Source organism: Papaver somniferum, chromosome 5, assembly GCF_003573695.1.
Source record: "Papaver somniferum cultivar HN1 chromosome 5, ASM357369v1, whole genome shotgun sequence".
In the NCBI taxonomy this organism is placed as follows: Eukaryota; Viridiplantae; Streptophyta; class Magnoliopsida; order Ranunculales; family Papaveraceae; genus Papaver; species Papaver somniferum.
The window spans coordinates 208634578-208651203 of NC_039362.1; the positions used below are offsets into that span (position 1 = coordinate 208634578).

Genomic DNA, 16626 nt, shown 5'->3' on the forward strand with positions numbered 1-16626 from the left:
GGACGACGATTACAATATCGTCTCGGCCCCTCGGGTTCGCACATGACATAGGAGTCGTGGCCCGAGTCGACTTCAGCGGTTCTGCGCCCGTCTGGTACTGGAGGTAAGCTTTCGAAACACCCGTGAATCCCCTGTCGGCGGGTTTATTGTATGCCTTAAGGTGAATATATGTTGAGGATTTGAATACGGTTGTTTTAATTTCCTAGTAAAGGGCAAGGCCTGGCCAAATTAAGATAAGGACTCGGATTTCATCACTGTTTCCTTCTTGCCCGCCTTAGGAAAACGAAACCAAACGCGAACCTAAGCTTAAAATTTTGACTAGAACGAGACCTATAGGGTAACGATCTTAATAGGAAAGTCGTTCGAAAAATATTGGTTACTCTTTTGAGCATACTTTGAAGTTCATGATGGTTTCTGCGAGTTGAATGCGTGACTGCACCGCCTTATAATACCGGTGAGACCTTGGGTATCAAATCTCCTTGCAGCTTCCCTCGTCTCAATTCAACTTACTTAAACTCAGATTGATTCCAAAGAGGTTTGCTCAGATTGTAACGAATTCCTTTTCGAAAGATTAGAAGCTGATCTAGAAACAATCTAAGTGGAGCCATCATGCTTGTTGTTTGCTAGATTTTATAGGTTTGATTTGGTCGAGTCAGCCTTGTTTGTGATTGTGTAGAATTCCCTTGCGGTTAGGATGTCGAACTGGTATTATAATAGACAATACAATGAGTATCCGACTGAGCAGCTTGGACATTATCCTTTTTATGACCATAGTGTGAATAGTGATTGGGAACGCGAAACTTTTGAAGGTTATGGTCCATACCATTGTGAGACCAATTACTATCCATATACCCACAGGTCATACGAGCAAAACAATCTTTCTATTTCTCTAGAAGAGTCTCTCAAGAGTTTCAATGAGTCAACACGGAAGTTATTTATGAAAGAGACTTATAATATTCTTCTCCCATAAGAGTCCGTAGAGCGGTCAACTAAGATATCTCTAGAAGAGACCCTCAAGCAATTTACTGAGAGTACAAATAGGATTGTGGAAAAACTTGCTCAGGATAGTCTTAATTTCCAGTGTAGTTTTCCCAATACCACCCTCGAAAATAAGGATAGTTTTTATTCACATAATCAAGATGACGAGGGTAGAATTGGTAACACTACTTGTTTTGATGAGGTTCGACCTTTTTCATGTTATTATAATGAGGACTGTGATGAGGATAGTATTGATAAAGAATCTGAAATATATAGGCATAGTGATGAGGAATATGTTACTCCCAATGAGCTCTTTAATGATAATATTATTTCTAGTTCAAATCCAAATAATTTTAATAATTATTCACCTATTCAAAAGGACGAGGATTTGACTAGAGATATCCCTGTTTTAGACGATGTAGTATTTCCTGTTTACAAAGCCGATAATGATTTAGAGGAAAGAGTTTACCCTGAGAATACTGTTTTAGAATCTAGCGATTTAGAAACACTAGTATTAGAAGATGATAAACTCGTAGAGATGAGTGAGGATGAACCAGACTTAGAAGAAGAAATTGACCATTTTCAGGAATCTGATGACCTAGAAATTAGGGAAGTTGTGACTAGTCTTTCTAGAGACACAGAAAACTCTAAGTTTGGGGGTGATTATCATTCTCCGTGTGCTTTAACTCTTAGAAAGTACCCTCCTGTAGGACTTGACATTTGTGCCTCAACCATTTTACAAGATTATCTTCATACACGTTTTTCTGAACCTAATGATGTCCAGAAAGAAGCTCAGTTGTTAGAAACCCATCCTATGGTTGATGTGGTTAACCCAGGCTATGATACCAAGATTGACTTTGTTTTCCCACCAAAAACTTTTCTTCCAATTGTGGGAAATTTTGATTTTCAAATGTGTCGAATATTTAGTTGTGTGACTAAACCTAAATGCTTTAGGAAATTAGAATCAACACATTTTCTTAAGAATGACTACTACCCTCACTGTGGTCAATTTTGTAAGTCAAACCTGATTGACTTAGAGGATCCTCAATTATTTAGGTTATTATTATGTGCTTCTAAATTTTTATTTGAGTTTTTACAGACTCTAGGACCTAATAATTCGGATCTCACTTTTGAGGAGTTGCATCCTAAAGAAATATATTTATACCCTTTTATAGAACCTGAACCTGAACCACAATTAGATGTAGTTGTCTTAATCAGGAAACTAGGTAAGGGCATGCTAGTCTTGTTCATTTTCTTGGTTTACTGCAGTTTCCTTTGGTCAGCTCTTTTTGGTTTTGAAGACCCACAATTATTCCGGCTACTGTTATACGGTTCGAGTTGACTAATCCTTTCCTAAGTCTGGCTGAAGACTTTAAACTTAGCACTTCTTGGGAGGTAACCCATGCTCATGCAACATGGTAATATCTTTCCTTAACTCTTTTTATTCAAGTGGTAACAGTTCTCCTTGTTCATGCTTTTAATTTTATCTTTAGAACATCGAGGACAATGTTAGATTTAAGTTTGGGGGTGGGGAAGAACTTTTTAGTTACACTTTTGAAACTTCTAGCGTCACATGGTACCCGGTTAGCTAAGTTTACATACTGTTTTCTCACCGAAAAGATAGAAATTGGAATGCTAGGGATAACAACCTTTTGAGACATTAGAGAAAAAGACATTGAGATCCTTGAAATTCAGGAGAGAACTTGTTCCTTTTAGAGGGTAACCGTGATGGACCTAACCATACATGATGGAAAGGCAAGTAGGTCAGGAAATGCCAGAAAGACAAAGCAATCTCACAATGTAGTCTTAGTTACTGGATTGCGACTTTCTCTTAGTAGAAACTTATCATCATCAACAAGCGGAGCGACATCAAAATCTATGAAGAAAGTTGAAGAAGTTTTAGGTTTAGAAGCAATAATAGAAAAGAATAATTCAAAAATCAAAGTTGAAGTTGTAAGAGCAAATGATATAAGTTGTTAGAATCCATGATACCAAGACATCACAAGTTGCGAAGATCCAAGTTTCGAAAGTCCTTCTCTCATGGCCATGTAAATTGTTGTCTTGTAATTTTTGTTTCCCAAAAAAACAAAAATGAAAAAAAATGAAAAATGAAAAAAAAAGCATCGTTACGTTTTGTTCAATAAGGCCAAAGGGAAGTAGAAATTCATAAGTCAAGCAAGAAATCGAAGAGAAGAGTTAATTGTCAAGGTTCTACGAGGTTAGATAGTTTATTATCAACAGTTGAAGACCGAAGAAGACGTTGTTTCTACTGAGCACTATGAGAGAGTCGAAGAAAGATACATTTGGTTGCTTTGTTAGTCCGCTTTCAATCTGGCACAAGATCTTTCTAGCACTGGTTTAAATCATCACACGTAATTAGTCCAGCTGTGTAGCAGATGTCCCTCTCATCTTTATCTCTCTCCTAATCTTATCCAGATGTAAAGCAGCGGACGCATCTTACAATGTTTATCTAGCTGTGTAGCGGATATCTCTTTATCTAGCAGTGTTGCGGATGTGTCTACCCTTTTCTTCAGTCAACTTTAGAGCTGACACCTTTAATTTCTCTGGCATTCTAGTTACTTGGAGATAGGTTGAGAATATGTATGTCCTCATAGCTCTTTGTATACTTGTGACCAATTAGAAGTCATGGTTTTGTGGGTACACCTCTGGTAAACCCTCCCGATATTAACTCGGTTTTATTTTTTGTCAGTTTTTCTCGAGGACTAGCAAATAATAAGTTTGGGGGTATTTGATAGACACATTTTTGTGTCTAAATTGTACTCAATGTCTCTATTGTTAGTGCTCGATTTTTGTACTAATTTTGATGCTTTGTGTGTTTGTAGGTGTTTTTGGAGAAATACACTTGTGTGGAAAAAGTTGCTCAAAAAGTGCTATTTGGACTCCCGGAGAAATGTACTAAAGGCACTCTCAATTTGGATAAGGGGCACCTCAGTTGGGCACCTGCTATTCGCACCCCCAGTTTGGTTAGGGGGACACCATCTTCAACATTTCAAAAATTCGTTTTGGCGGGAAATTTTTATTCTCAACTGTGTAACTTTCGATCGATTCTTGAAGGAGTTCTGGGTAGACTAAAAGGCTGAAACTTAATGGGTAGTTGTGATATGTCCTAACAAAGCTAGTATGGGTGTTTGTTTCGATCAAATTTGTCTGGATAACTTGGTTTAATCCAAACAGGGAATTGGAGGAAAAACATGAGCTTACACGAGTTGTGGTGAATCTAAACGTGTACTGCACGTGTTTGGAAGCCTTAATCAACACTTTGGAACGTGAAGAAGATTTATAAGGAATTTAATCCAGCTGCAGATGCGTAAAAATCAAAATCATTGATAAAAAAAAAAGAAAGAAAATATCCCGAGTAAAAGAAGATTATTTGGGATTAATGGAGGAGATTCAACGCGTGTTTTTTCTTTAAGTAGATTCCCTGGGAGTCCTAGAGGGGGTGTCGAGAGTTTGAACCTCACTACTACAACAACATCAATCAAAAATCTACTTTCTCCCAACAGCAAAAAAACCTCGAAAAGCTGACCTTAAACAAGTGAAAAAGAAGTCTGATTCTAATCAACCTCGACCAATCAAAACACGACAACCAAATTTAAGATAAATCATTCAGAGATTCCATCAGAATACAATTACCTTGGTCAATGCTAAAAAGCTGAGAAGCAAGTTTTAAAAATTAGTCTCTACAGCAAGAGTCACAAATAAGAAATCTAAAACAAGATTTATACGTTTCGTATTTAGGACAAGACCTAATAATAGGTTGGAGAAGATCGAGAGAGAGAAAAGTCTCAAAAAAAATCATTACGAAGTTTCTCCATGAATATAATTATTCCATATGGTACGAAAGTATCGTAAGTTTCCAAATTTATAATATCTTTAGATAATTGTTAGTTATAATTTTTATGCAAAGCGGACTAAAATTATGATAAAGAAGGAGTAGAAACGTTAGAGTACTTATACTAGGGTGTAAATTAGGTCGGGCTCCAGGCCAGACAGGCCTCATAATCAGCTATCCAAAAAACCCTTCGGACCGGCCTGGCCAGGTAGAAACATTTATTTTGAAGTCGAAAGCTTGCCGAAAGCCGGATCTATTAAGCAGGCCAAACATGCTTTAGGTTTTTTGAATTTTCTGAATTCAAATAATTGATTTAACCTAAATTTATATTATAATTTGGAGATTGAATGAACTATAAGTTAAAATAATCTTAAGTAATTAATCTTCTAAATGTAAAATAGAAATGAAAATAAGAATGTTAATCCAAAATACAACCAAAACACGTAACAATTTGCTCTAACATAGAACTAAAATCCTTAAAAACATTAAACGAGTATCAGACATGGTTGTTCGAGCAGGTACCAGGCCAGGCTATTAAATTTTAAGGAAAACCCAAGCCCTCCCATATAAACTAATCAGGCCAGGCGGCCCCGTGACGGGCTGCAACAAGCTTTGGGCTCATTCGGATATATATAAGCTCAGACGGATACAAGCAGGCCAAGTATTTTCGGGTATTATTTGCACCCCAAACTTAAACCCATAAAACAAGAGCTTTTTAGTTCGTAGGCACATTGGGTAATCTGAATCTATTTATGGGAACATCCATATGTTCTAAAAAATAGTTAAGAGTATCCAACATCCATAAAACATAAGCATTAAAGAAAGACATCCTAACATACTGTTCATGTAATTCTTATAATTATCTACGCAGTTTGTTCCCATTTTATATATTTTACTTTTCCTATGTTATATGAATTCTAATTTATTTCGTATTTGATTATTTCAATATAGATATCTTTTTAGGTTCGTGTAGAAAAATGCAAAATTAATCAAAAATAATACCATTAAGCTACCAAAGAAAATTGGTACCCATTTTTTTACTAAAATGTTAACAAAATCACATGACACATATAATCAAAATGGAGGAATTTATAGGAAATCAAGTGTTTGAAAGGTATCACTATGTCGATAATGCTTTTGCTGATGAAACGAAGGCATATAGTGATTTGGTGAACCGAATGAATCAAAAATACGTTAAAAAAGGTAAATATTATTTCAGGATCGTGAACATTGAATCTATGTTAATTATAAATAATATATGGTAAGTATTTCTTATTAAATATGAGGAAGGATCAGATGACATGGTTAGGATGACATTATGACATATTTTTAAAAAATATCAAATCGATAACGAATTTGGAGCTAATTTTTTGGTGACATGTTCTTCTTATAAGTCTCTACATTCCTACCAAAAATGAGAACATTCCGAAATATATAAGACCACCATCTACCATTTTGAATATGAACGGTAGAAAATTAACGGTTGAACTTAAAACTTGTGGATGGTGAAGTTTCGTATTTCAGAATACGATCATTTTGTATAGGAGCGAAGAGTTTTATATGAGGAACATGTCACCAAAACCTTAACTCCAAATTCATTGTCGATTTGATTTTTTTTTTTAAATGTCACCATGTCATATGATAACGTCATCCTAACCGTGCCATCTGATTCTTTCCCATTAGATATTTAATAGTTTTTAGGATCATGCGCATTTAATTTATTTAAATTAATTTTTTTTAATTAATATTATTATTACATAAATTTAAAAAAAATATATTTTCTACTTAACAAAGTTATAAAACAGACCCGTGCTACGCACGGGTGAAAAACTAGTAAAGGAAAAAAAAACGAACAAAATTCACCCTGCACAAAGTGTTGTTTGAGTTTACAAACTCGCACAACATTGGGTCTGCCACTAAGAGAGATTATCCTTTACACCATACCACCAAGTTCAAATATAATGATCAAGCTCTCGCTCGATAAACTACAGCAAGAAATCCGAGATATAACTAACCAGATTTATCTGTAACAAGCAATATCACAATTTTAAGATAACTGTAACATTAGCAGTGATAACGTAAACTACAGAAAGCTGCAGCTAAGTACCTCACTAAGAGGATCTGATCGGAACATCGTTTTTATAACCATCATCGTTAGCGTTCTTACAGTTGATACTGAAAACAAGAAAGAGAATGTCAACTTTAGAAACTCCGAAAACAGGGGAGGTAACTCCACTCCGATTTGCACTTGTTCTTAAGAAAGGAAAATCAGCTTAGCATTGATTTTCACTAACCTCATTAAACACCTTTGACATAGCATCAAGTTGCTCAGTAGTGAGCTTGCCACAACGGTTGTGCCAACCGAGCATAACTGATCTTGGTCTGCCAGGCCCCCTGATCTTAAACTTCCTCCCAGTCACTGTCCTGAAATGATAAATCAGATAAAAAACATTTAATATAGCCATCCCACACACCAGCTAAATAAGCAGGTAAAATTAAGCACAATACTACGTCACTGTTGCCAGACAAAGTTTGACCTTGACTTTCAATCAACATACCCGCCAATAAAAAAACAATCTGTTCCCAAGAAATTATAATGCCATTAGAGCAATAATTCAAAATGGTATATAACATAAATACAAAACCATGTTCTAACTCAAAGCACAAGAGAATACACGAAACTCAAAGAAGTTATTCAAAAAGGTTTGGCTATGTTTCATCAACTCTTTGTAAGTGGAGCAACCCCAACACCTGATCCTAGCACATCTGGAAATTGATCAACCAACTCACTCAGGTCTTTTGAGTAAGAAGATGCTCTCATTTTCAAAGTTTAAATATTTTATGACCTTGAAAGTCCTAAAAGCTTTCTGAAATTACCGGAGTTCACCAACAAAAGAAACAAATTGATAATTATCTTTTCAGATTGGAGGTATTGTCCTCAGATCAAGTAGCTGGACTGTGATCAACATACCTTTGCCAGAATTGACATCACTGTCCATTGATCTGGAGCCAATTTAGCGCCAATTTAGCTTTTCAATGGGTGGTTATTTCTGCAGTCTGATCTCTAAAAGCATTAGTTTATGCTTCACTCAAAGTATAATGGGATCCCTTGTTAACACGTACAAACCTTAATGAGATAGCCTTGAACTTGTACTTTTGCCAACCCAGCGTGCCTTGTAGTAGAGCCAATGCAAATACAAGTTTTTGATTTACCTTGTTAGGAGTGGCAACAGATACAAGTGTTTCACATGATACGAGAGCCATGATATCAATTCAAACATCACTTCCACAAGAACCACGCCTTCTTTGTCGATGATGCTTATGCCATCGAATTCCAAAACATTCCACGAAGAAACATCCGCAAAATTTGCATGCCAGTAAGGATAAAAAGAACTAAAACTAACAGATAGATAGAAGATACTAGAAGAAAGAAGGAAAAATAAGCAAAACTATCAAGACAAGAAAATGAAGCGTTCCAACTAACAAATCACCAGCTAATTACAAATCAATATCAACAAGTTTTTGAACAACGCATCTATTAAATAACATTTGCATTTAAAATATTCCTATATAATCATCTACAATTGATATCGGAAGACCCCCAACCTCACCAAAATTTGAGATAATCCGCAACAGACTTATTTCTATTGATATTCCTATCAATCTCGGCAAAGACTTGTGCACTAACTTCAAGGTAACTTTTAAATAGAGGACTTTGCAGCTTAGATCTGTTCACATAGCATGCAACTTCGAACTGTAAACCAAAAATAATTGAATTAGACAACGTAATAGGCATTTGTACCGAAGTAGTTCATATCTATTGGCGAGGTGAGATACACCGATATAACATGTGTCTCTCATTATTTGAAATAACTAAGCAACTTTAACTTCATGTATCCCCAATATTACGTGTGTCTCGATCAAGGACCGATAGCCAATATATCGCCTGATATTAACTACATTGATTTGTACAAATAAGAGACTACAAAAATAAAATAAAATAAAATAGAACTAAATACCTTATCATTAGGCAGTGTGACAACCGCTTTGTAATTGTCTTTGGTGTTCTCAATCTTCTGAAGTACAGACTTAACCTCCTTAATATACGTATAATGTGGATAATTCTTGCCATCAAAACGGGTGTACATTCCAAACAACTTTTCATCACCCACTGTTTGAGTTTGATTGATAATCGAGTACCTATCAATTTTAAAGTTCTGAAGAATGATCGATCCTATAGGACCTATAAGTGTGGTCTCGAAAAACCCTATGTGCTGCACCACTCCAACAATGCTGTTCCCATCGTGGTTCAACAGTATTAAATCTCCCTCTTCGAAGAATCCGATAGAGAGTATATTAGCCTTAGGTTTAAAGGCAATCAAGTCTAATACAGATTGAACAACCTAATGAAAATAGATTACTTAGCAAGCAGAAGAAAAAAAAAATTAATAGATTGAAGAACTAATAAAAACTTACCCATCTATCAAAAGATGCAAGGGACTGAAAAATTGAAACCGGGATTATCTGATTAGTCAATACAGCAGATGTTTTGACTACATCCTTGATAGAAGATCTGACAATAAGCGGTTTCTGCTTCTTCAACACTGGAAATACAAGTTTCTTGGGAGGAGCAAAGTCATGGTGAATTAATGGATTCTTCTTGGTAAACAGTGAGGATTCAGTATAGGGTTTATTGAAAACATAAGATCCATGAGATACAGACTGCATGATCTAGATGATAACAAAATTGAAATCAGAAGTCATTAAAATTATAGAACAAAAACAAGCACTGGAAGGAAATAACAGTCGAACAAAATATTGCAATGTTAGAAACTCTCAAGAACAAGAGGAATAAGATTATTAATTGAATCAAGAAAGGTACTGAAAAATTGAAATAATTGTTTATGGTTTAAAAACCCTATATTTCAATTATTTCAATAAGAATACTCATCAGGGTAATCGGTAATTCAATAAGAATACTCATCAGGGTAATTAAGCAAGCAAAAAACGAAAAGAAACTCACTTTGATTTATGAGGAATTTCCTAAGGAGTATAATAGAGAGCACGGAGAGAGATCAAATCACTGTATGTAACTTCAGAGTTTCAGACGTATACCGAGTACTTGTATTCGGAGTCCAAACTCTTTTTACTCCCTCGTACCACGTATATATGGGTGGAGGGGAACAATTCTCTTATATTAACAATCTAGGGAATCACCCATGCCGGCTATTTCACACCGCTATGTTCTGGGGTGTTTTGTTGTTGCACAACGTCTAGCTTCTTTTTTCTGTTATCCTCTGATTTATATCGCCCAAGTCACACAGTTGTGTATTTTTTTAATGAATTTTTGTTTTTGAAAGTTACGTGTATTTCAGACCAACTAATTTTGGGAGTTAGTAACCCTTACATTGGTAAGAGTAGAGCCATCCAATGTCAGGGAATTAACTGACACCCTAACATTTGATTTATCTACTTCTAGTGCATTGATAATACAAAAAGGTGGATTCTTCCTCCAAATGAGGATATCCCTAAAAGACTTGACTTCCTTTCCCAAAATATCTGCCACATTGTTTGTAGTTCTATGAACAAAGTGAAATCCCAAAAAATTATCACATAAATTAAATGTTCTTTTGACTTCATCCAAAATAGATTGATTCTGCCATTCCAATTGAGAAGCTTTCCCATCCAAGTAGTCAAATAGGTTCTTTCAGTCGCCTTCCACAGTGAAATCTGCCAGTCCTTCTTCAACTGCCCATTCCGCTCCTTGAAGTAATCCTAAGGCTTTCGCTTCTTCAGGGGTAGTTGTTGAGATTGGTCCTGCCTTGCCAAATACAAACTCCCCTGCATCATTCCTAAAAATTAAAGAAAAACCTGATGGCAAGTTCAAGGAAACCCAAGCCGCATCTATATTGAGTTTAGACTGAGATTTCCTAGGTAGATTCCATTTATGTAAGTTACTTTCATCCAAAGGTGAACTTCTAGATGGGATATTTTCCTTATACCAAAAATCAAGGAATCTTTGTATTTTTAAACTTGTTTGTGTACTAGATTGTTGTTTCTGTTCAAAAGCTCTATTGCATCTTTCTTTCCAAATAAACCAAGCCTTTGTCATCATGATTTCTATAGGAAATTTAGGGTTTTTATTCCTCATTCCTTCCTGCAAAATGACTAAAAAATATGTTGTACTATTAAAGTTCAAAGTAACAGGAGATGGCTCTTAAGCCCAAACTGTCTTTGCATAAGGACATGAAATAAATAGGTGTTCTACAGACTCAGCAGCATTACATCCAAAAGACAAGTTGGGATGGATGTCGTCCATAAACTTAGACAGATTCAAATTTGTTGAAAGAGCTCCTTGTAAACACTTCCAAGCAAAGATTTTAGTTCTTTGTGACACATTAAGATTCCATAAGCTATTCCAGAAAGAGTCTGGCTTCCCTAAATTGTAGTGATTCACAGTTCTCTCAGTTAACTTGGTGTACATAGATTTCACTGAGTAAATACCATATTTAGTAAGAAGCCATCTAAGGGTGTCAGGTTTATCTTTAACTATTCTAGTGTTAATGATCTTCTTAGCTATTGGCTCAGGAAATAAATCAAAAATTAAAGTAGAGTTCCACTTCTTCGTGATTGGATCAATCAGATCCTTCACAAGTGTTAAGTGAGAGTTAGTAGTGTTTCTAAGACTAATAAGGTTGTGTTCCAATGCAGCAATCCATTTGTCATCCCAAATATTGGTACTATGCCCATCTCGTATTTCTTAAATACTGTTTTGTTCCACCAAATGTATACCCTTACTTATACATTTCTAAATCCAAGAACTTGTAGTTGGGGTTTTGGCTTTGAAAACAAAGATATTTCTAAAGTATCTAGGCTTTAGTTGAGTAGCCCATAGAGTAGTAGGCTCAGTTAGGAGTCTCCAAGCCAACTTAGTTATCATAGCTAAGTTAAAAAAATGAGCATTTCTAAACCCTAGTCCTCCCTTACTTTTTGGCTTGCAAAGACAGGAATAAGATATAGGGTAATAACCATTATAATCTGGTTCCTTCCCCCACCAAAAATCTCTTTGTAGAGAGTCAATCTTTTTTGTGATTTTCTTTGGTTGAATGAAGCAGCTCATTTGAAAGCTGGCCATACTAGCCAAAGTAGACTTATTGAGTATCAGTTTACTGGTTTGGGCTAAAACTTTGCCCATCCATCCTTGAATTTTATGTTCCATTTTTTCCACTAATCCTTCAAAGAGCTTAATTTTGGCCTTACTAATAAAAAGAAGGGTTCCTAAGGAGGTATCCCGTGGGTTAATTTTCTTAATTTTTAAAATTTTACTAATCATTCTCTGATGTTTTGGTTGAACTTTCTTAATAAAAATGATTCCAGATTTGTCAAAGTTAATGACCTTCCCTGAGGGCTTTCCAAATGAATCAATAAGAGCAAGGATATTATGACATTCTCCAAAATCAGCTCTAATAAAAAGAAGGCAATCATCAGCAAAAAAGAGATGTGAAATTGGACTATTCTTAGGTGTAATTTTGATTCCATTAATAAGTTTATCCTCTTCACTATATGGAAGAAGTTTAGAAAAGATTTCCATGCAAATAATGAAAAAGTAAGGAGAAAGAGGGTCTCCTTGCCTCAGGCCTCTGGTGGGTTTAAAGTAATTACCAGGACTACCATTAAGTAAGACAGCAATAGAGGAGGTTGAGATACATTGGTGGATGAGGTTGCAAAAATTATTATCAAAACCAAAAGCTTTCATGGCAGAAATTAAAAAGTCCCAATCTACTCTATCAAAAGACTTTTGACATATCAATCTTGATGCCCATCCCAGCATGTTTCACTTTCTTTTTCTTGAAGGAGTGAATTATCTTGAGCAATTATAATATTGTCAGAGTTTTTCCTTTTAGAAAGGAAAGCTGCCTGGAACGGAGAGATGATATTATTAAGAAGAGGCTTTATCCTATTTGATAAGATTTTTGCTATGATTTTGTATATGGTGTTACATAATCCAATTGGCCTAAAGCCATTAGGATCAGTGGGGTGTCTACTCTTAGGAATGAGGAATAAGAAGGTTTTATTAAAATCAGGGTGCAACTCACCTGATTCAATAAAAATGTTGAATGGAAGCAACTACTTGTTCTCCAACAGTTTCCAAATTTAGTTTAAAGAAGCTGGAAGGGAATCCATCAAGTCCTGGTGATTTATTTGGTTTTAGCTTTTTTAACAACTGCCCAAATTTCATCAGGAGATGGAATAGAGATAACACATAGATTCTCAGTAGAAGAAATGCATGGCAAAATGTTTTGGAAAAGTAAAGGATTAGGAGGAGGGGAAGGAGAAGGAGCAGAAACAAGGTTAAGGAAGAAATCAAAGAGAGATTTTTGCATTTCCTCTCTATTAAAAGTTAATGTATCATCACATCGTTTTACACATTCAATGTGGTTCCATTTTCTTCTTTTCATAGTTTTAGTATGAAAAAATTTTGTGTTTTTTTCTCCTAAGTTAACTAAGTTATCTCTAGATTGTTGTTTTGATATGGCTTCTTGTGTTGTATACAGACTTTTTAGCTGAATAAGTTTATCCTTAATTTTTTCTTCCTTTCTATGCACAAAACTGGAGTTGGTTAGATTGGTAATTTGGGACAGAGTTTGCTTAATATGTTTTGAGGGAAGACCAAAGATATTCTTCCTCAAATTATCTAAGTTGATTTGTAATGACTGAAGGTTTAAAATTAGCGAAATAGTAGGATTTTCTCTGATGATATGATTCCAAGAATCTTTTATAGTTTGCACACAAGAACTCTCCTTTTTCCAAGTATCATAGAATTTAAATGTATAAGAGTTTTTACTACTGGAAGTATCTAGGTTTAATGCTATAGGGCAGTGGTCTGATCCAGCAGCCACTAGATGAGTAAGTTTTGCATTAGGAAACTTAGTGCTCCATTCCAAATTAGCTACAGCTCTTTTGTAGCCTCTCTTGTATATTAACTTCTTTTTCTCTATGGTCATTCCAGGTGAATGCATAACCTTTAAAGCCTAAGTCTAACAGACCAGCATTTGAAAGAACATTATGGTAGAATTCACAATCAGAGAATTTAAATGGAAACCCTTCTATTTTGTCCTCCTGACTGAATATCATATTCAGGTCTCCTAAAAGGATCCATGGCATAGAGGTTTTGTCAATTTGTTCAGAAATGTCAGTTAAAAAATTCCAAGCTTCTTTATTAATGTGGGAGTAAGGGCTACCATAAAAACATGTTAGCAACCACTTTTCAGAAGCAGGATTAGTTTGTACTAGAATGTTGATCATATTTAAGTTACATTGAACAATTTCAAAGTAAAATCCGTCTACCCATGCTAATGCTAGTCCTCCATCTAGCCCTTTAGGATCAACAATATGAGTATTAGGATATTCTTTAAGCATTTTTTTGACTAAGGATCTCTTGAATTTTGTTTCTGAAAGAAACAAAAATTTTTGGTTTGTCACTAGTTATCAATTGGTTAAGATGGTTTTGGGTAAAGGGGTTTCCACCCCCTTGAAGGTTCCAAGCTATGATTTTCATATTTAACAGCTTCTAATTAGCATTAGTAATTGGCAAGCATGCAGAACAAGATTTTAGACAAAAGGCACTCAGTTTCTAAACAAATAAAGCAGTCAAACATGCAAGCAATAATTAAAGCAGAAAGCAGACAAGCAGTGTAATTTAATCAGATCAAATTAAAGAGGAAAAATTAGGTTTTTAAAGGTACCTGAATTTCGACCATTTGCACAGATGGGGATTCAAGAAGGAAGGGAACTGGTGAATGGGTATTTGTAGCTTGATTCGATTCTTTGAAATTATAGCCATATTGATCAATAGGAAGCAGATTATCTGAATCTGAAACCAAGATTCTTAGGCATTCAGAATATGAGGATGATTGAAAATGGAATTGATAACTTGAATGCATATTTAGGATGAGCAATAGATGATGCAGGTGATGTATGCAATGCATTTTTAACATGTTGAACTGAACTACCATGAGAAGCAAAGATTGAATTAGCAGTTGATTCAGCAGAAGATGGGGAAGCAAGGTTCTCTAAGGCATCTTCAAAAGGAGAAGAAGAAAATGATAATCTCCTATTCAATAATACCGGTTCCGTCTCAGTATTGGGATTAGTTTGAACCGGTTCCAACTCCCTTTCTTGTTCCATAACATTATCAATTGGAACCATTAAGCTTAGAACCATTCTAGTTTCCGAGTTACCAGACTCACCCGATTCAGAACCCTCACCATGGATTGGTATAAAATTTTCCGGCAAATTAAACGGGTAAGTTCTTTTTCCTAGGATAGTATTAGAAGCTTCCGGAATATCTTCATTATAAGTGACTGGCCCTAAGTCCTCATAGTTGTGTTTAGAATGCAATGGTGCATCATTAGTTGGTTCAGCAGCAGGATGAGATTCACCAAAGAGCTCAAAAAGGGTTTCCCTATTTCCCAGCATAGCCAAGAAGGGTTCTACAGGTTACATATTTCCATGAGCATCTGTGTTGTCTTGTGGGTTCCATATCTGAATGAGAGTGTTTTCTAGCCAGAAGATATCATCATCAGGACCAGTGGAAAGCATTGATATATCGTAAATATCTTCTAAGGGACGATTTTGTCGAATATCACAGTTGAAGATTTTGTGACCTAAGCGAAAGCAGTGGGTGCAAAACTTTGATGGTAGGTTATGATAGGTGAAAGTGAGCTCTCGAACTGGAAAGTGCTCCACCTTTACCAGAAGTTTCATGACTAAGGGTCTCTCAATGTTTACCCAAACCAAGATTCTTGGTTCACAATCGAAAATCCCATTTTCAACTCTACTCTCTGTTCCTATTCTACTTGCTATTAAACATATGCGCTCTCCTCGTCTGTGTTCCTATTTGGAGTTTGAGATACTAGCCCAGAGAGGTATTTCCTTAACAACTTCAAAAGAGATTTGCATTCATGGATAAGCTGATCTTGCAGATAAAACATCCCCATAAGGATACCATAGCCATTGAGTGCTATCCATTTTAAGTCCTCCGCAGTTCTGAAAGTGATAATAAACAAGTTTGGATCTAAATCACGAATTTGAAAACCAATGTTAAGACCCTAGAAGTGACGCAGAACTCCTCTTATATCTTCAGTTTTATAGATTTGTGTGGAGAATACTCTAGCAAGGATACTGTTCTCTTTAATACCAATAACTCTCATTAAGGAAGGTGGAGTTGGTAGAATACCCACATTCGTGTAGTTTACATATCTCTGAGCTACGGAGAGACCACTTAAATGTTTGTATAAGTCATAACTACTCATCCTGACTTAGGATGAAAACTGGAAAAAGAATAATGGAAGAAAGCATACAAAGGAGAAATGAAGGAAGATAAGGAAATAAAGGAGGATATGCAGACAGCCATACAAAAATATATGTTTAGTTTAAAAAGAAGATGTCTACTTTCTCCCAACAGCAAAAAAACCTCGAAAAACTGACCTTAAACAAGTGAAAAAGAAGTCTGATTCTAATCAACCTCGACCAATCAAAAAACGACAACCAAATTTAAGATAAATCATTCAGAGATTCCATCAGAATACAATTAATACCTTGGTCAATGCTAAAAATCTGAGAAGCAAGTTTTAAAAATTAGTCTCTACAGCAAGAGTCACAAATAAGAAATCTAAAAAAAGATTTATACGTTTCGTATCTAGGACAAGACCTAATAATAGGTTGGAGAAGATCTAGAGAGAGAAAAGTCTCAAAAAAATCAGAGACAAGACTATACAAGAGCAGAGAAACAA

The 16626-nt window shown here is 35.4% G+C and overlaps 1 protein-coding gene across 2 annotated transcripts; it reads right to left on the reverse strand.

The window, feature by feature from the left end:
• Positions 1-8288: 8288 nt before the first annotated feature.
• On the reverse strand, positions 8289-9988 carry LOC113284470. Of its 2 annotated transcripts, XM_026533931.1 has the most exons (4): positions 9855-9988; positions 9308-9562; positions 8851-9234; positions 8289-8585 (listed from the first exon to the last, which is right to left on the reverse strand). In XM_026533931.1, the coding sequence occupies exons 2-4, from the start codon at positions 9557-9559 to the stop codon at positions 8439-8441; spliced, it is 783 nt and encodes a 260-aa protein (XP_026389716.1). In that variant the 5' UTR covers positions 9560-9562; positions 9855-9988; the 3' UTR covers positions 8289-8438. The 2 variants fall into 2 exon arrangements, with proteins under 2 accessions (XP_026389716.1, XP_026389717.1); XM_026533932.1 differs by lacking the exon at positions 9855-9988 and having other exon boundaries at positions 9308-9831.
• Positions 9989-16626: the final 6638 nt, after the last annotated feature.

Bases quoted from the DNA above. Each gene is read 5' to 3' on its own strand.
- LOC113284470 (XM_026533931.1), bottom strand. From the start codon at position 9,559: ATGCAGTCTGTATCTCATGGATCTTATGTTTTCAATAAACCCTATACT. The intron at 9,235-9,307 runs GTAAGTTTTTAT...TATTTTCATTAG, and splicing joins TTGCATCTTTTGATAGATGG to GTTGTTCAATCTGTATTAGA. The intron at 8,586-8,850 runs GTATTTAGTTCT...TTTGGTTTACAG, and splicing joins TCACACTGCCTAATGATAAG to TTCGAAGTTGCATGCTATGT.